The sequence below is a fragment of the Daucus carota genome, chromosome 8 (genome assembly GCF_001625215.2).
Source record: "Daucus carota subsp. sativus chromosome 8, DH1 v3.0, whole genome shotgun sequence".
Classification (NCBI taxonomy): Eukaryota; Viridiplantae; Streptophyta; class Magnoliopsida; order Apiales; family Apiaceae; genus Daucus; species Daucus carota.
In genome coordinates this window covers 20,564,532-20,586,238 of record NC_030388.2, presented here as the reverse complement: position 1 = coordinate 20,586,238, position 21,707 = coordinate 20,564,532, and the positions used below count along the sequence as shown (strand labels likewise).

Genomic DNA, 21,707 nt, shown 5'->3' with positions numbered 1-21,707 from the left:
GATAATTACATTTTTCGACGTTATGATGATTTTTATTACCTGGGTTAACCTGAATTGGAAATGGAATATGGATACTTCGCTCAGAAAGAAGGATATACAAAACAGTTATATATGATATTATACATGTAACTGGGATCATAATATTTTATTGGGATATTTCATTTTTTAAATGAGTATTGCATACAACATGTATTGATATTCAATCAGGTAAAAAAACCAACCTCTTAAGAAATTGCTAATCTCATTTATTTAAATTTCAAGGTAGGGTTACTTTTAACATGCATGAGCAGGAGGGCTGAAAACGAATCCGAATCTCGGATTCGAATTCGGATTCAACTCATTAAAGATGATTCGTATTTTTATAAAAAAATGAGTGAATTCGATTCCGGTTTTATGATTAAAACGAATACCAAGTCGGATTCTACCATTCTGGTACTCAGATATATTTATCTAGAATAGTTTGACTAAATTAAGAGTACTTGACTATACATATTTAATAAAGATACTCGAATCAGATTTGTTTATGTATATTATTAATGTATAATATATACATCATATAAACAATAATTATATCAATATAATACACCACATGCAAATGATTTCATTTTAGTTATAGTAAATAATTATTCGAGTATTTATATTTTTAATTATCTTCTACGAATTCGAATACGAATATATATATAGTTAATTAATGTAGTATCCATTCAAGACGAGACGAAACATATATGAATATTGATATTCGAACTCGAGTCAAATCTGGACAAACTTATATATTTTTAGTTCGAATTTTTACCGAATCTGAACGAGTAATTATAAATTTGAGTCAAATCCAATCATATTGTTATTCGTACCTATTTGACCTGAAACCTAGGAGCAGGGTGATCGCAGGGTGATCACAGTCTTATAGGACCGTGAAATGAAATAAATTTATTTTGTGCGACTTAAAATAAACTTTAGTTAATTGCAGGGGACCAAATTATACTTTATATTTATATTGGATATATGTTTTATTTAAACTAAAATTTTGTAAATTATTCGAGAATGTATGGAACTAGATTACTCATGCATAATTAATAACATACTATTTCCAAAATTAAACTAATTTTGATATAAAATCTTTTCCAAATATTTTTTTATCATTCCCACCTATATAACATTTATTTGAAATTAAGTTTCTAATGTGTGTGTATAAAATCAAGTTTCATGGAGCATACATTTACTGAAGTCTTTGGAGTTTAAAAATATGAGCCTTTCATCTTCATCTAATCTAACAATCGACAAGTATTTTGAACTTTTTAATTTATTGATTCTTCCCTAATCACGTATATGATGTGAAAATATACGTATATAACCACATCTTCTTTCCCCAACAATTACTACAAAACAATATTTTAGAACTTTCGATTTTAAGATTTTATCCATTAATGTATTAAAATCACCGATCATTTATGTTGTTCAACATACTTGTATATGAGTTTGAAACATCACGCTTCTTGTGCATCAAATTGTTCTCTAAACAATTCGTTTTAAAAACACAGACTCCGACGACAAAATCTCAATTCTTTACTTTATTCGTCAAAGTTTTGCAACCTTACTTGTTATGTATACATGTATCTGATTTTGAATATTACAGAGAACACATTATGTATTTTCCCTTTTGCTATGTCATTTTATTTGTAAATTACTACTAAACAATCATTATCAGAGATATGAGTGCTTAATGACCGTTTAATCCCCTTTTACGACACGGGCTGAAATTGAAGTGAACATTACTGGCCAATTTCATTGTTGTTTCAGTTCTTCTGCCATTATCATCTTATGGAAAAACAGTGATAAAACAGTGTTTTGAAATATAGCTCCATCCTTCATTAGAAATTCGACTGATCAGTACATAGATATTGAAGTTCTTAGCACTCTTATACTCGCACTTGATATATTGAAACATTGTTTGCAGTAGGAAAGGAGAAGGGGGTTAAAGGAGTGCAGCTAGCTAGCTTATACAAAAACCGAATTAGCAGCATTCTTCCACTCAGTATGGAGAGACACCAATGTTAGCTGAAGGGAAATAGCCATCTTTCATGAGGATATCTTCAGCATTGTCCTACAAACACTCAAAAAAAAAAATTAAAAAAATTAAAGGTTTCAAAAATGTAATTAGAAGTTTGCCTTAATTGGCTAGTATGTAATTTGTGCAGTATTAATCATATATGTATAGACCTGTTGGCACACAGTAGTGTTCTTCTTGGCATTATTTGAATCACCAGTCATGAGACCAAAATGGATGTGAGGAAAATGTGCCCACTGAAGAAGAAAAGTGGATTACTTGGCCTAATAATTGTACTAAAAGATAAAACCCTAATGTTCATTTATTAGAATGAAAATAAGGGCACACTCACATTCTTAGCTGCAGCACTAAATGCTTCTCTGTGGCTGATATCTGGATTTGCTGCCTTGATCCTTTGAATTTCATCCCTGCATATTGACACGCACGCACATCATCACAAAAATATATAAAAAATCTATCTGAATATATGAACATATACAAGAAAGATGGTCGGATCAGAACTCACTTTATAAATCGGTTGTAGGCAGAGGGGACTCGCTGCCTCTTCTCTGGAGCTGCATATACACATTTAATATCATCATTTCGACTAATATTTTTTAATGGATGCTTTGACCATGTAATCATCGGTAGGAGTTTGTAGGTTAGCAAATAAATTAGATCACAAAATTAAAAGGCAGTTACTCACGTCTGTTAATTACTGGAGGCCTATGAATTTCATCGAAACCAGAAGCTCTAGCTGATAGAGAGAAGTCACCGATATTCAAATTAGCTTGGTTCATCAGATAGTTTGGGCTCGAATTTGGCATCTCTTCCTGCACATAGATATACACATCAAATATTGATATATAGGGATGGTTTCTACGGAGAACACGTTTTAGCACGATTAATCATCGGTTTTTAATAAAGCAACTTAAAAAATTGATGATGTGTACCAGAAGGTTGTGATGGCCTGGAGGAAAAAATGAGTGATGGCCCAAGTGAAGTTGATTAGCAGAAGGCAGAAGCAGCGCCCGCATGTTTACTGGCAGTAGGTTAGTGCAGTGGCCGCATCGCACTGTCACTGTCTTGAACAAACTTGAGCAAGGAACACTCACCTGAAAATCACATGGAAATGTTTAATTAAGTGGTCATAAGCTTCTTAAATTTATTCCCTACAACAAAGCATGAACAGTTAAAAACCCTAATTAAATAACTGGTAAGCTAGCTAGCAATATATGTAAGGATTTAATGAAACTAAAGAAACAAAATATTGTGTATACAGCTAGGACAGTGTCGCAGATATTGCAATGGACATAGCAGAGCTTCTCGGAGGGTGGAGGAGGGAGATGGTCAGGAGATAACAAGGAGGAACCAGAGGAGAAGGAGGAGGAGGACATGGTCTTTGTTTATCTTGACCCTTTTGAAGTTTTCTCTTTTTTTTGCAGAGGCCTATGATTTGATATGAGGTGTTGATGTGATTGATGGATGGATTGATTGATGGCTTGACAGATTAACCACCACCTTGGATCTGCTAGCTCTTGATTTATACTACTATATCTGAAAAAGGAAGAATATAAAATATTAAAAAAAGGACTAGATAGCAAGGGAAGGAATTGAAAACTAGTCAAAATTGAGAAGGGAAAGTGGAATAGTCTATTTGGTGCATAGTAACATAGTAGTGGTAGATATGATTGAAAGTCAAGAGGGGCCAATTCCTTTTCTCACTTGTAGCACCGGTTAATAAGTCGGTCATGGAGGCATAATTTAATAGTGTTCGTATTTTATGTATGTGTACATTTCTGCATGGTCATGTCAATATGCATTCCTCCTTCAAATAGATTTGTTTGGAACCTAGCTAGTAGATTTTGAATGTTTTCCCATTTTACGTTCGTCCATGATCAAACTAGAAAATAAATATAACTAGAGTTGAATGGTATATTTGTTCCATTCCAAAATAATAATCATTTTTATATTTTATATATAATTTGAGAAGTAGAAGATATATTTTTTTATATATTATTTTTGAATGTTATTTTTCCTTGAAATTATACACCTAGAGGGGGGGTGAATAGGTGTTATGGCTAATTTAACCGATTTTTGATTGTTACCGAATTGTTAATCTGTCACAGACAGCTTGCTGTTAATTTCAGAGTAAATTGTCAGCTAGCTAACCATGCAGATACAATGCAAAACAAAAATAATCAGTAAGTTAGCACACCAAGAATTTTAGCCAGGTTCGACCCCTAACCCTATTGGTTTACGTCTTGGTCCCCTACCAACTGGTAAGAGATTATATTATTAATCAAGAATGTTAACAATTACAAGATTCAATAATATAACTCCCTTCAACCCTTGTTTTTGTTATCAGCTTGCTGAAACCCCTGAACCACGAATCAAAACCTCTTCAAGACCTATACTTTCCAAGTATACTCTTCTAGCTAACTAGTCCCCTTGTTCCCTTGTTTCACAAGCTGGATACACAACAACAAAATTTTACACTTTGAACAATACAATGTAAGATTGTAATACAACCGAAACTATGAACTCAATATAGATATATAATCAAATATAAGTACTAGAGCTCAAAGAAGATTTAGCAATGAACGAGTTGTATTTTCAGAAAGCTTGAAGTGTGTTCTTGTTAATAAAAACGGCAACCACACTCAAGTATTCATACCATCATTCCAAACGGTCATAATTCAACAAATCTTCAACGTTCTTAATTTAACAAATCTCACGTTTTATTTGCTTAAAAGATGAACATTTGAACAACGTATATTTTACTGAGTAAAAGCATAAAGAACGTTGTGAAAAGTCTCAGTAAAACGTTTATATAAAAACAACCTTTTAGAAATCAAATAGGAGTTTAAATGGATAAGAATGAATTGACATAAACTCTCCTATCTTTTAGGAAATCGTTTTTGTTTAAAAACTGAGCTCTAATATTTATATAAGTCATATATAAATATTAAGATCCCTACAATTCGTTTCCTAATTACAAATCTCTATGATTTTAGACTTTGATCCTTATCTGTTTGCCATTCTGTCAGTACGCTGTGAGCTTGCTGATAGTCTGTGAATTTTCTTGTAAGCTTGCTGGCACTGACATATTATATTAAAATCCTGTAATTTGTTAGCACATGTATCATATCACTTTGATAGCTCGCTAACATGTATTAGTTTTATGCTATAAGTTTGCTAACAATGTGATCATCAAAATTTTAAGAGTATATTTGATGATACACATTACGTATGTATATATTTATATTCGAGATACATGTTATATATAAGACAATTATTTGTGACATTGAAATAAAGGATTTATGTCGTTAAAAACATAAAATAAAAATTGGCCTTGGACTAGTTTCTTTGCAGACCAGTTTGGCTTTAAAAATAATATTAACGGTATAGATGATCGTAAATCGTAATATATAGAAAGTATAAATAAATATAATAAAAACCAGAAGGTAGTCAATTTCGATTTTGAAAATAGATCTGAACTCGAACCTCAAGAACTCCATAACAAGTACAAATGGAGCTGAACCGAGTTAATCGGGTTAACAAAACCAAGACTCCAGTTAAAATACTAATCGCTGTTGTACGGATTTGTCTCCTTTGGCAAATAAAGTAAAGCTATCCGACTCAAATTATTGATCGTTATGGAAGGGTAACGTAGAACCTCCCAGCAGTTGCTACAAACACATCAAACTGCATAGTACAAATATTAATTGGATGCATAGGTTGATCTTAGAGCATAGGAAGGTCCTACAATCCTACTCATGAATAAAAGGTCCATAAAAATGAAAATTTAGCAGTTTTTGCGAGGTGACATACAATTCTATAATACGAAGAAAGACACTAGTCAAGTTCCGGCTCAAATTATTATTGACTTGACCCGGCATTAATTTATCTTTGTCCCGTTTGACTTAATTTAAAAGAAGTGCTTAAACAGTGAGAGGTTGTTTGTAAATATAAAGTACCTTCTAGTGTTTGAATAATTTTTATAAAATTTACAAATTGTCAGACATAAAAATTATTAATATAATAATAATACATTATAAATTATCTGTTAAAATGGTTCTTTACATTTTGTAAAATCAAATTTTGAAAATAAATATAAGTTTTTAAAAACATGCTAAAAATTTAGATTTCTAGGATTCCGACTTATGAATTGGAAATTGACTAATAACTTATGATACAAACAAGCTATTAATCACTTATAAGCCGAGAAGGGGAGCTTAAAATCCATCCATACACCATATTTATTTTACTTTTTCCTTGAGGGAGCACTTGATGGAGTATTATTAAGCGCACATAATGGTTGGCACAGTATTCACTTGCTAGCAGTAAAATGTTCGTACTGTTTGTCTCCTTGTATCCATAGATATATATATATATATCTGTACAGTCTGTTCTTCATCTGTGGGCTATTTACAAAGGAGTTCTGAGTCGTGTCTAACATACGCATGGTGTTACAAAAGAAGTGACCATGATTCCCCTTCCCAATATTGTGTGTGTGAGAGAGAGACAGAGAGAGCGAGAGAGAGATAGAGAGATAAATACAAGCGGCGGATGTGGGGGAGAGTGGCGAGAAAGGGACGTTTGCATGGGGTGATATAGTCGTATATCTTTAGCCCATTCACCTGTTGTTTTCATAGTTTACAGGGCGAGCCAGCGACTTGTCATACATGTACCTCCATCTATTTCAATACATGCGCATTCTAAAGTTACCTTTACAAACACCATCACATAACCTAAACCTAACTCTCTGAACTCCACCTCTCTCTTTTATCCCCCCGGACAATATGCCCATCTCTTTTAATCTCCATCACCCTCCCTTTTCCGTCTCCTTAGGGTTCTTTTCTTTTTTCACATTTTATTTTCTAGCTAAATAAATAAATTCGCATATACTAGCAATTCAACTTAATCTTTTGTCAACCTAAAATTGATTCTCATTTTTGTTCATTCCGAGAATTATTTTAGCCTAACTAACATCTATCCGAGACGTGAACTTTGTGGGTGTTTGACTTAGTTTAAAACAAGTATTTACAAGTTTCTTTTAACACTTTAAACTGTTTTTACTTTTTACATAGTATTTGACGTTAGATTTTTTAAGCCAAAAACTCGAAACTAGAAATGCTAGCGTTTTTTGGGTTTTTTAGTGATTTATATTTTATTATAAAATATTTAAGTTTTTAATATGTAATAAACTTCATTTATTAATAAAATTTATAAATAAAATTATTCAAATATTTTTAATAACTTATAATCAAGTTCACCACTTATAATTCACTTTTTTGTTTTAAGTGTTAAGTCACTTTTTTTTGTTGGGGAAATAACAATTTTGTTTATCGGTTAATATTAATTCTGATGTTCTGTCTTTTGTACTTGATAATTTGATCTCCTCATATGCGACTAAAGAATTCTTTCATAAATGAAGTGACATTCTAGTCTCCTACCACATAATAAAGAAATAATTACGATGATACCTTTAATGATTTGACCACTCATTCTCTTTCTTTCTTACACACACACAGATACGTATAGGGCCAGCATAGATAGACTAGCTAGCTATGCACTTTACCACCTGTGTCGTCCTTTGATACATGTTTTGTATTCTCTTTCTTTTTGGCTTATACTCGAACGTTGATTTTGCTAGATTTCTGTCCATTTTTCCACACATTTCTAGGGCTTCGTTCCAGAGTTTTCATTCAACAACACCTCTAACTGTGGTAAATAAGATGAGATGCCATGTTTCCACAAATAATAAGGCATCAACAAAATCACCATAGAATTAGAGAATACCATATATTTCAGAACCTTCAGTGTGTCTATCATTTTAAGTAAATTATAAATATTTTAGGGTTTCGAACTCCTAGAAAAGTTGTTTTGGATGCATATTTACAAACAACTACTCACAGCAGAAGCTGTGCGGACTACTGTTTGCTACCGGCATGGGGTTTACTGTTCGGTAAATTTATTGTTTTTTTGTCAGAGAATTTATTGTTTTCTAGATTTGAAAAAAGTTGGAAAAGTTTGTTGTGCTTTTACAGACCATGAAAATGGTAATTTTAAATTCGAATGCGCACCCATCAACATGATAATTAAGTGGCGCTTACTTTGGCAGGGAAGTGAATCTACGAGAGGACATCCTTGGATTAGATTCTGCCAAAAAGTCGATGAGAATTTATCACACTAGCTAGTAAGTAGACGGTGGACCAAACTTAATATTAAAGATCACCGTACTCATAGCTAAGTTGCAGTTGGGTCACCGAACTCAACAAACTTACAAACGAATCACAGAATTAGATTTAATTTGCAATCAACTAACTAAACTAATAAGAACTTGCATTTAGATAATTACGGTTAGCACAACAGTTAAGTATCAGTTGACTTTATCGGAATCCGTTAAAAAAATAAAATAATAAAATAAAATTCTAAAAAAGTGATTGCATGTCAAATTAAAAATAAGTGAAATGACAATGGAACCAAGTATATCTCATTCTGAGTTTAACAAGTTAACTGTTCTGTATGCATCATAACAAATGATGCGGGTGAGAGGAAGAACACATAACTATGATGGTGGCAATGACAATGCAAAGGAAAAGGGATTTACCAAATAAGTTTTGAACAAAAGCTATTTATACGACTGTATATCTTTAGAACTGATTATCTACAGAAGTCACTAATGAAAGAACACGCCTCTTGAATGGGGGTATGGATGTAGACCATTTGTATGTCACTTGAGAATACTCAGATGCACAATTACGTTCATGTGCCTAGTCTGAAGTGAAATAAATTAGAAAAAATAATTGAAAAAGGAAGTTAATAATATATTTCAATTTTGTAATATGATGAAATATGGCCTTCCATATCATTAATTTTTCATGTTAATGCCCCAAATACCATATTTTATGAAAATGGTCCCAAGTATCATATGTATAATAATGTTTTATAAATTAGCATTTTGTATATAATAGGAAAACACTATTTTGTGTAGCGTTTATGTTTTATAAAAACGAAAACGATGCACGAAGTAGCTTTTTCATATTTTACAAAAACACAAATGCTACACAAAGTTGCGCTTTGTGTATTTCTTTATATAAAAAACATATTTGAAATTAAAATTGGTTAAAGTTTAAGGTTTAGGATATAACTCTCGAGTCTAAATCCTAATTAATTAGCGTAGGAACAAGTTTAATAAAGTTAATATCGTAACGTAAATTAACAGTTGTTAACATTTTAGGTTCATATTTGGGTTTTAGCATATATAATATAATTAATTTATACTTGAAACTAAATTGGCTGACGGTTCGGGTTTAGGATTGAGAATTTTGGTATTTAGGCCCTCATCGCTCGAGTCTACATCCTAATTAATTCTAGACTTTAGGCTCGAAGTATAGAACCAATTTAATAAAGATACTTAATATTTTAGGGTTCACAATTGGTTTTAGAATAATTAATTTATACTTGAAACTAAATTGGCTGACCGTCAAGATTTAGAATTGAGGGTTTTGGGTAGGCTCTATACATGATCACTCGTCATTCAGGACTATTTTTTTAGATCGTGATATTCATGACATTAAAGTATAATTTTGTGTCAAATTTATTTACATGTTATGGATTGTGATTGCGGCTATTTTTTTTTTTTTTTTGACTAAATCATGTATATAGGTTAATTTGTGATTTCGGAAAAATTGCACCGGCCGATCATCCGGAGAAGATAAGCCGTAACAAATTGCACAAGGTCTCTAAAAAGACTGCAAAATTCGTTACCCTCGGTTTGGTTGACTATAGGATTAGATTCATTTTATTTAACATGGCAAGTTCGTTTCGGGACAAGCCTAAAATGTAAACTCTAATCTAGCAAGATCAGATATACACGGACATTGAGAAGCATATACACACTGACCCTCGGACAGTTCTTTGGAAACAAAACACGGGCCTAATGTCTCTGTGCAATGCACAATAAATTAGGCCTCATATTGCAGCAGCATCTTAAGGGGCTGTCTTAAATGTAAAGGCTGGGATGAAATAGACAAAATTGTCTGTGCTCCATAGGTTTCTAGAGACAAAATCAGCTATTGAGCTGCAATTTACTGTATGCGCCCAAAGCACATGGTCATGTGAAGACAGACTGTTTCAAATATATGTAATTTACAGATTTATTTGGTAAAATCTGTGTATAGTTCAATTACGCTTCATTATCAGTGGTTCAGTGCATGCATATGTGATAATGTAAATCATGAAATTGTACAGTGCAAAGCTGAATTTTACTGCCGCCATAAAGTCTCCGACCGACCATTTTTATTCTGTTTCCAATATGAGATGTTTATGTACATATTTCTACGTCGAGGTATTTGGATAATTAAGTTGATTTATGCAGATAATTATGTACATATTTTTACGCCAGATATTTATATGATCGATATGTTTTATATACATTTTCAAAAAAAAAAAAATATGTTTTATATATTATAAATATACTCCCGTGCGTTAGATATCTACTTTCAAAAAATCACACCGTTTATCATAATATGTGAAGTGAGGTTGATTTACAAAATATAAATGTTCCCTCCGTCTCTTTTTAGTTATCCACTCTTGACTTCCAATGATCAAACTGAGCTTTTTTATCTAATAGACTCGTGGTTGGAGATGTGTTTTCTTTTAAAGAATAAGTATAAAACTTGACATGTCAGTTTTTTTACCTATAGTTGATGTTAACTTCAGGGACAGGTAGAGCCTCTATATATATGAAAGCTTTGACGCATTGGGCCTTTGGAAAGGACTACTCACTAAACTCGATGAGACCTCCTTGTGAGGCCAGGCCACTAAGCTTCTACTTAGAATATGGTGACAAATTGTTACTTAAGTTCGTGAAGTTTGGGTCAGGCCCAAATTGGGCCCTGTTTGCACACATTTTTTGTAAATGAGGGAAGACAAATTTAAGGACATGACTACATAAATTAAAATAATTATCTAAACGATCATCGATAATTAAAGTTTCATGAGGAAGGTAATTGTCAATAATTTTTTCACTAGGCAACGAAGAACCTACTTCTCACTTCTCAGGGACCGGACTCATGTCTCATGTTAATTATGTATTTGTCATGTGCTAAAATACAGAATATGGAAGAGCGAACCAATGAGAAGGGAAGGCTTTAGTATAACAGTTTATGATGTGGCCACGGGTAGGTTGTAAGTACCAAATTTCATATGTTTTACTCATTTTGTTAGGTTACTATTTATTAGTATAATAATGAATTTCTGCATTTGGAAAAGCTCCACCGATCAAAATAAATTAAATATATCATATTTATCGATCGCTTAGCATTTGAATACACTAGCCAAACCCTCGGTATAACACACATCTCCGTCTGCTTGCGTGTGTTTGTCTGGCGGATGCACGCCCAATCATAATGTCTCGCTTCATCATTGCTTGAATGCGAGGGCCTTTCATGCTTGACTTCAACTCAATTACTAATTATCATGCTTTGCTCCTAGTTGACAATTTATATTCCCCCTTTTTACACTATATTGTTCCGTCCATCCGGACAAGGTACATTATTCTTGTTTCTTATTTTTGGTGCATGCAGCATTCCATGTCGTTCTGTTGGGGCAGTATAAATATATACGCCTTGCTTTTCATTATACTTCATATCTTCTTCTTTGACCACCGTTTTACTACTCAGTCTATACTCCCTTCTGGTATGTGAGAATGAAATCTACACAGTCATTTTCTTCTCCGTGGCTTCATCAATATTTCTCGATTTCCAGAACCAGGGAACGTTTGCTCGTCGTCTCCGATTCTGTGTGGTGGTTAACATGCAGCCTGCAGGTGTGTCTGTAATTTGAATTCATGCATCCAAATTGCTGCAATTGTACATTTGTGACTTTGATGCAAAAACGAAGGTTAAATGTTAGCAATGATATTATGCAGTGTATAAATTTGCCATCTGAATTCAGGTATCTTGCATGACCGAGGTAATTGGTAATAACTAAGTCTCATGCATGATTGAAATACAATATTATTCTGAAGACACGAAAAACCCTAATGTGTTGGATGAAGATCTTCTCTCATAAATCATAATCATATATGAACTCAGTATTACCCTATGCATAGTTGATAGTTCCATTCCTCCGGACAAATTAGCAAGTTTTCCTGTAATTGGTTTAAGATAATTTGAAGTTTATTATCTGTGTGAAAGTTATAATTCATTAGCTATCGAACCATATGGTGTCTGCGCGTTATATACTGTAATGGGACTTGAAAATAATTCATAAAAAATTTGCGCCGGTCATTAATCTAAGTACATATATTAAGTAATTTACATACCTGTTTGCCTTTTCTTTCTTTTAAATATTAATATACTTCAGCTGCTCAACTGTATCAAAATAATCATTTTTAGAAAAAAAATTAACAATCTATTTTTTGTGTTTCTTTTTTCTATCTGCAGATCAGGTCAATTGTTTGCTTAATTTAAACCTAGCTACATGACTTGGATGAACTCAGAGAGCAGTAATTTAAATCTATTTTTTATATCACTATTAAAAATTAATGCATGTTTTATTTGTTCTGTAGTTGGGAAAATATTTTTTACCTGGGGAATGAATTATGGCAGACTGGAAAAAACGAAATATGAGTACAAGCTTGAAAACCATAGTATATATATTTCATTACATTTCCCATCAGTGGGGAAAAAATGATGATAAGAAAATCAAAAACAATGTGTTGGGTTACAATCAAGAAAATTATAAAAACAGTCAGCCATACAACTCATGGTTACAGGAAAAATATTAGTCTGCAGGAGAAATTACTTGAAACATGAAACAGATAATTACAAATGTATACATTATAACACATGATATAGATGTCTTGAACAGCCATTAATACAAGCTGTCAACATACTGGTTTTATTATTTACAGCAACTGGATGAGAATATTTCCCTTAATAAGGTTGTATGCTTCATAATTACTGCACATATGATAGAACTGCTGCATGCATGCACTTCATATCTCCAAATGAATATATATATAAATGCTTCTACACTCCCTCTAAATAAAGGGCCAGGATTATGTATGTTCTTACTTCCACAGATCAATTTGACAACTCATGGCTGATAGCGAGTTGCTTTCGGAAGCTGCCTGATCATCTGTCCTCTTCAAGTCATTGCATAACATGTTTATGTGGTCCAGCACTTGATCATTCGAGCATGTTGTCTCGTTATTAGTTGTAGCATCTTGGTTATCTTGACCGAGCTGTGAAGCGACGAATTTGTCCAGTACCTGCCAATCAGTCACTTGATCCACAGCATGTTCATGAATAAGATTGTTGCTGCTGCTACTACCATAGAGGGACCTCAGGTTTTGTGTTTGGCTGCTGTGTTGCATTTGCTCTTCATGTGTGAGTGTTGAGGAATGCTCGAATGCATATGGAACTACGGAGCTGCTGCTTACCCCGGGTGCAGATTGTGGGACTCTTGGACTTTCTAATTGAGGGAGTTGGAAATATCGTTCATGAGGTCGAAAATACTGAAGCTGATCAAGCTCTTGTTTGCAAGAATACTGATGATTACGGAATGCTGTATAAGGCTCGTGACTTATCTGCCTCGGAGATTCAAAATCTGGCATGAACGAGACTTGATCATCGTACCAGTTGCATAGTGGCTCGTGCTCATCCATCTTCCTTACTGTTGTTAATCTCTTCTTGAACACCCTACACACGACCCATCCTTCTTCCTGATGAAGCTCAATAATCAAAGATTGTATCAGCAAAACACATGAATAACCTAGTCCAAATTAGCGATACTTTTAAATTGCTCTGACCTATTTGTAAAATAAAATTAAGTTCTTTATGATAGATGTAAAGATGAGTTGTTTCTTCACTTACCTGAGGAGGTCCATTTTCATCTGTTTCTAGTCTATACTCGTGCATAATCCAATCTGATTTCATTCCATTCGGAGCACGACCTTTATAAAACACCAAGGTCTTCCTCATCCCAACTAAACTATGCTTGGAATATATAGCCTTGTCTCTTCCAGTAGCCTTCCAAAATCCTTGCTTTGTAGCTCTATTTGTGCGAGTTCCGGTTGGATACTTCTTGTCTTTATGGCTGAAGAAATACCAGTCATTTTGGTCCTCAGTCCCAAGCTTGCATAATTCTATACATTCCAAAAAATTATGATTGTTGATGAGTAATGATCAAACATAATCGTAATCTAATTAAATTTGGATCATAATTAATACATTGATGGATGGAAAGACAAAAGAACTATTCACCTTCGAGATCCCATGGCTCAATTCTATAGAGATCTACATCTTTGATGACATCTAGATCAATTCTTTTGGAAGCAACTTTTTTCTTGAGGTAGTAATCAACAAGTTCTTCATCGGTAGGGTGGAATCTGAAACCAGGAGGGACATGTGAAAATGTATCCATGCTTCTTCGGGATAATTATTGATTTGTGAACTGTGGCTGCAAAGGCAGAATCATATATAGTTGTTACTGCTTAATATATATTTCATGTCTCATACATGTTTAAATGTCAAAACCCTAAAAGAAGAATGCAGTGTTGAGAAAGATCTACTAGCTTATGAGCATGCAAAAGTATTATAATTTATGGCCTATCAAAACGGTTGACAACTAAGATATACTTGAACCTAATATATAATTTTATGATGGAAATATCCATCATAAAATTATATATTGTGAAGAAATGGTGTCTCACATTTGCCTTTAATTTCATGTGATCAAGATGTAATAATTATATATATACAGGGTACTTGTGTATGCATATACATATTACAAGCTAGTTTTCATATCTTGGAAAGGAAGCAGGCTTTACATGATGATAGAGATAAAAACTACTCAATTAGCTTGGCTTGAGGTACATGTAACCTATTTGAAAACAGACAAACTATTGGTCTACATGTTTGCTCCACTTAGGTTTAGTTAAAATGAAGGTCTCCACTCTTTTGCTTGAAATTTATGTGTAATTAATTATAGATTTTACATGCTTAAGATAATGAGTGAATCAAAAGACAATATATATGAGATGATTCCAAAAGAAACATATACGTACGGATTGTTAAACCTAGATCATCAATTGGTGCTTACTTATATATCATCCATATCTCTTCCTAGCTTTCGAAGGCATGTATGGCTAGAAAACCCATTGACATCAGAAACATAAATCTATATAGATCTGGGAACCAAAATATATATAATCTCATACCTAAAATCATAATACATGAAAATCCAAACAAAACATTTATGAGAAAACACAATACAAGAACGGCAGCTATTTTCGACCTTTTTTTTAATGGAGTTTGACGATCTAAAATAGCTGTTTTTCTTGCGATGACCAGTACTTAATTAGTAATCAAAACATGCTATATAGATGGCATATGCCAGTACAAATGGCCATACACACTCCAAAAACACATGGCTTGAGACATTAATTTCGAATCAAACAAATAATCATAAGAGGTTGGAAAGAGAGAAGAAACCCTAGCTAGGATGCAAGTAAAAGAGTTGAGTACTTGCCATGAATCAGCACTGAGGAGAGAAATGATCAACTGATGTGCAGATCTTGAGATTAATAAGCTACCGCTCAGACCAAAGAAGAAAAGGAGAGAAAAAGCAAACAAGATGTTGTGCTTTCGCCTCCTCGGGAATTGAACCAAGAAAAACACACATGGTTTTATATAGGAGATGATAAGAGAGAGGTGTAAAGAGATCCGTGTCATGCAGTCATTTTCTTATAATAAAGAAAATGTGTGACGTGTGGAGATATAAGCGAAGAGTAATAAAAATCATGTAGCTTTATCTTTGGGGTTGAGTTAAGCTTGATTGCGGGAAAAGCTTACACTTGAAAAACCAAAGGGGAGGCGAAAAACAGTGCGATTAATTATTTCATTACCTCTCACCAGCTACTGATAAAGACTCTACGTATTACACATGTACATGTATATAAATAAGTATACATAAAATTAAAAGACTATGGGACGGTTTGTTTCATAGAAGTAGAAGCTGCTTCTGCCTTCTGCTTCTTTTGACCCATTAAGCAGAAGCACTTTTAACAAGTTGAGAATGTTAGCTTATCTCTCAGCTTCTATTTCTTTTCTAAACACTTTATTAACTTATTTACTTGTCATTTCTACTTCACTTCTTTAATTTAAGCAAAAAGTCACTTTTTTTAAGTTAACTCAAACGGGCTCTATATTTTAACGTCATAAAGGTTTGATTTAGAATGCGAGCTAGTCTTATTTTTTACTTCGATCGCTTCTATTTAAAATACTTACATTTGATAAGTTAAATCGCGGAAATTTTTTCTACTTTGATCATTTCTATCGAAATGCTTATATCTGATCATAAATTAAATTGTGGAAATATTGGTTAGTTCGTGCGAAAGTTCCACTTACATACAATAATTAAGATTAGAAGAATTAGTTAAGCTAATTATGTGTGATTAGAATAGTGGGGGACTTGACTATTAAACCCATATTTGTTGTGAACAGAGAAGAATAAGTGTCCAACTTAATTAGTTCGCCGTCTCTTACAACTTTTTTAGAACAACTAATGAATTAAGTCGATAGTTTAATATGTATCATAAAATTTAAGGTTGTTATAACAACCTTTAGATTAATTTGTCAATGTATTTAAAGAGATCTAATTTAAGTCCAGTCTCATAGAATGGATTAATGGGATTTAGCTCGGTGATCAGTTCATCTTGAAATGGTTTGAACTTGGTGGAATTCAAGTCACAGGTGAAGAGGTAGGATCCGGCTGATATCGAATTCAATTATAGGAGAAAAATGCAGTTAATAATGCGGTTTTAAATAAATTATTATTAGTACCTTGTAGCCAAAACAAAAAAAGTCATATAAGTCTGGTCCTCATTATTACACGTTTCTTTTATTAGAACCAAATATAGTACTTATTTTGAAAGTACAAATTCAGGTTTAGGAATTTTAATCTGAATTTTTATCGAGTAAAGTACGCTTTATATGTAAGACAAAAATGATAAAATATAAAAACCATAGAACAATAAACTGAATAAATTAAATACTTACTAATATTACTATAATATTAGACTATTAGTTAAAAGCCAAGCTCACCAGCACCTTCACTTTTTCATAATATTTTATCGATCTAACATATTTTTTATCCCTTGCGAATCCTTTACGACTCACAGACCCCACAGGCCGACCCAGTGACTCCGACTACGACATTTCTCCAAATCTATAATTACTTTCCCAAAAATTTAGGGTTTTAATGAGTTTAGGGCAGATGATTATATTGAATCACACTGACTATTATTTGTTTCATTCTAAACTCCATCACTGATTATAATGTTTGTATACATATATTCATCTTATATAATTAAGGCTTAGTAACTAGGTATTTGACAAGCATTATTAGTGAATAACAAGCTCAGTAGTAAATTTATAAACAAACTACATTCGAGTAAATTTTAGAAAGAAAATTAAAATAATAATAAAGCGTTAGGCAAAAGAATCTAAAAAAGTGAAACTAAACGTAAAAATAAAAAATTAAACCAGCACCTAAAAATAAAGACAAAAATGGGATCCTAAAATAAAGAGGAAAATCAGAACCGAAACAAAATACAAAACCAAATAATTAATTTTTAAGTATATTATTCTATATGCAAAAATTCTACGTCCTGAATTAAATATCATACAATAAATTTGTAATACTTGTACTTCCGAAATCCATGATTTACATAGCCTTTGATTTCACGGTTTATTGCTTACTCGCTAGCTCGGATTGTGCAGCTTGGTTTAGTTCTAGGAACTGATTGATGTCTGACTTGATGAAGATTTAGTTGGTTTCTATAAAGAACTCCGGAGTTCATATTCCTTCTGTACACTTTTTTGTTCTGAAAGTCTCGCTCAATTCAATATATTTCAAAAAAAATTAAAATAATAATCTTATATAATTCCCGACCACCATCTACTTTCATCCATCTTTTCAAATCTATTACTTTAATATTAATGAGTCCGATCATTTTATCTATTTTTTTATATTTCTTGTTATTTTATTTTTTTTTCTTGACCTCAATATCCAATCCAAACATATAATTTAGAGAGACGGGTAAAAATTAATCTAAAAATCAAGTTAATGAATATGTGCAGACTTCTCAATTGAATTCCCCTAAAACACGACCGGAGAAAAATAAAACCAGCAATGAAAAATACACTTATGGCAAGTGGCCCCAAGAACAATATCATATACTACTGCATTACCGAATGGCCGAGGAGTCATAGTGGGCCCGAGTGGGTTAGTCTCTGATGATTAAACATGCAAAGTTTAATAGCAGGCCTGTTGCGCCAGTGTGGCCCACACCGTTCCCCGTTCAAAGTGGCCACGTGTAAACTAAATTATTATTATTAAATTAAAGTTTAGTGGGGTGTGCTTGTGCGTGCCGACTGCTGATAAGTTTAATCACTTAATCGAGCTCTTCTCTTTTTATAGCCTTAATTATGGAATTTTTTTTTAATTTTCACATTAAATATATTTATGTTATGTGTGACGTGGACATCTTAGCCATGTCACACGTGATGCAATTGCCACCTTGGCCCGTTCGCCCTGCCACGTGGCTCTTTATCTCTTTCATATACTTGACAGTAAGTCAACTTATAAATATAATATGTTTGACAATAAGTCAATATAAATTAAATATTGTTTAAGAACCATTATGAGGCATAACTTTGAATAATTAAAAAGTTAAATGTGGAGTGTGAGGGGTAGTAATTGTGTGCTAATACTATTTGAGATTTTCATGTTGGAACATTATTTTTGAAGCTTAGAGTAATCGTCCCCTAGAGTTGTTGCAATTGGATTCTCCTAGGTTGAACTAATTGTGTTAATTAACACTCCATATATAGGAAATAGTTATATGAAACTGGACATTTTGTTTATATAAATTCATGATATACACATGCATGTTTATGAATATATTGAGAGTGTTAGAAAAAATATTATATATTGAGTGATGTTAGCTAGCTATTTCAATTTTTTTTCGAATATTTTTTGTTTAATAATTTATTTACATAATGAGACTTCTATATTACTGTGAATGAAACCAATCAAACACTAAAGGCTAAAAATTTTCTGTATTTCTTCTACATGATTATCTAGTACTCAATTTGGGTACTACATTAGCGGTTATTAGCCGAGGTCTCGGCGAGATCTTATATTAGCCAAGGTTAAGTACTTAAGTTCCTTCTAACTAATGACATAATGACATACTTGCTGACGGACTGAGCCTCCTAATATGCATATTTCTGTAGCAAGCTATTTTAACAAACTTACCGACTGACCAACAAAAAATGTGAAATAATTTATTTCGTATATAATTTTAGAATCAGTGATATAGGGAGCTACATATATGATCATATCTGTTTGAAATTGCAACTCTCTGATCTATTTCTTTATAAGTGCAACCTAGACTACGTATATGTGGAGTAATCTATACTTCATTTCTACAAGTAGATCGTACGTTTCATATCTCCACATTTCGACGAATAATATATCTCCATATATGTTTACGTATATAGACTCTTTAGACCATCTCCAACCCATAACACCAAAATGGTGTAATTTTAACACCATTTTATGAAAATTACACTATTTCAAAATTTCACTCCAACCCATCAACACCATATCCTACACCAAAAGAATCTTTTTACACATAAAATGGAATATTTATCACTTTTTAAGTTATTTATATCAAAATTTATCAATATCATTGCTTAACATAGAATTTTAACAAGTTAACTAAACACGGATCTCAAATAATTATATATTCATCAACCAATTTAAGAGAACAACTTAATTATTTAATTTTTTATACAAGAATATAAATTTATTGAAATTTTGAAATAAATAAAAAATGTGAATTAAATAGTAAAGGACGAAAATTTATGATGATTATGATTGAAAAATAAAAAACATAAGATAAAATAAGTGTAATGGGACATAGAAGGAATAAATTTGTTTTGTCGGGTATAGTAGGCATTTTTAAAAACTCCAAATTTGATGTAAAAATTACACCAAATGAACACTTGACACCAAATTTGGTGTCAACCAATTCATTTGGTGTAATTTTAACACCATTTTGATGTTGCATTGGAGTAACTTTTACACCAAAAGTGACACCATTTTGGTATTTTGATGTTGGGTTGGAGTTGCTCTTACCAGCTTTATACCCGATTTTGAGTATATGACAATAATTTATTTATAAATATTTTAATTTTTGACTGAAAGTAAGGAAAACATGTTAAAAGCCCTGATGATCAGTATATTGCGATTCAGCTTCTCTGTCCCGTCAGAAGAATGATGTGAATGATGAAATAATAATACGAAATTGAAATTAAAGCCCAATAGAGTAAGGACATATATAGTGGAGCCTAAATCATAAGCATGCCACATTTAATTTTGTGCCCAAAGGTTGAAATTATGAAGCATGAATATTTCTTCAGGAAGCTTGTACGATATGGCATTATAATTATATATTTCTCATGTTTCCACCTTTTTTTTCTGCTGCTATCATTTTGCAGCCCATTATTTTTTATGATGGTTTATTTCTGCGGGAAATGATCGAGTCATTCGTGATTTCATTTGATTGAATTATAATAAACAACTGGCATATATTATATATATGACCCGTGCATAGTTATTTATAACATTTATGATTTTAACGTCATTTTTTAAATTTAATTAAGATATAAACCGATCATGCGAACATAATTTATTTAATTTCCTTTTCACTACTTGAAATGATATACACATGATTTTAATAATTATTATTTATTGGATATATTATCCTTTATTTTTAAATTATATATATATATATATATATATATATATATATATATATATGTATATATATATATATGTATATATATATATATAATCAGTTATATATATGGACTTATATTCTCCCTGTTTCATTTGTTTATATATCCATGATGTTTGAAAAAAGACGAGTTTTTCTTTTCGGACATTAAGGGGGTGTTTGTTTCCGGCTTAAAAGCCGGGCTTCTAGTTTATAAGTTAGAAGCACTTATTTCATACCGTTTGTGTAAAAAGTCAAGAAGCACTTATAAAAAGCTAGGAATGCTAGCTTTTGTTTCAGGACTTCTGCTTATTTTCCAAACATTTTAATTACTTATAAGTCTTAACTTGCTTCTAACTTCTACTCCACCTTTTTATTTTAATCAAAAAGCACTTATTTTAAGCCCATCCAAACGGCCCCTAAAATTTTATTATCTAAATTTGTCCGGTCATCTTGCATGTCCGATGGTTAGATGATAAGTTTTCTTGAATGAAAGAATTATCATGGCGTATTGACGAATCATATCGGTTGAGATTCATTCTCATTTTCAAAAAATAATAAAATAGAATCGCTTATATCTAATAAAAATCGATATCGATCTTTATAATTGGAAAGTTTGAAACTAACTTTACAAGTAGTTACTTAAAAGTTGAAACAAAAATATACATATATCATATTCGACCGGTCACGTTTGCATTTAAATTTCTAGAAGTACTAATTTCGAATGTTCTCCCTCCGTGTTTAGATAGGATGATCTGTCTTTTGACTTTTTGACACACATGTTAAAATGTTTTGACT

At 32.2% G+C, this 21,707-nt stretch overlaps 2 protein-coding genes across 2 annotated transcripts; both read right to left on the bottom strand.

The window, feature by feature from the left end:
• Positions 1–1,843: 1,843 nt before the first annotated feature.
• Positions 1,844–3,603, bottom strand: LOC108198675 (protein YABBY 4). Its single transcript, XM_017366454.2, has 7 exons — positions 3,325–3,603; positions 2,998–3,159; positions 2,751–2,877; positions 2,571–2,619; positions 2,397–2,472; positions 2,218–2,301; positions 1,844–2,101 (listed from the first exon to the last, which is right to left on the bottom strand). Exons 1-7 carry the CDS (start codon positions 3,439–3,441, stop codon positions 2,030–2,032), a joined length of 687 nt encoding a protein of 228 aa, XP_017221943.1. The 5' UTR covers positions 3,442–3,603; the 3' UTR covers positions 1,844–2,029.
• Positions 3,604–12,688: 9,085 nt separating this feature from the next.
• LOC108197734 (NAC domain-containing protein 7) lies at positions 12,689–14,485 on the bottom strand. Its single transcript, XM_017365427.2, has 3 exons — positions 14,326–14,485; positions 13,936–14,207; positions 12,689–13,784 (listed from the first exon to the last, which is right to left on the bottom strand). The coding sequence occupies exons 1-3, from the start codon at positions 14,483–14,485 to the stop codon at positions 13,131–13,133; spliced, it is 1,086 nt and encodes a 361-aa protein (XP_017220916.1). The 3' UTR covers positions 12,689–13,130.
• Between the last annotated feature and the right edge of the window lie 7,222 nt (positions 14,486–21,707).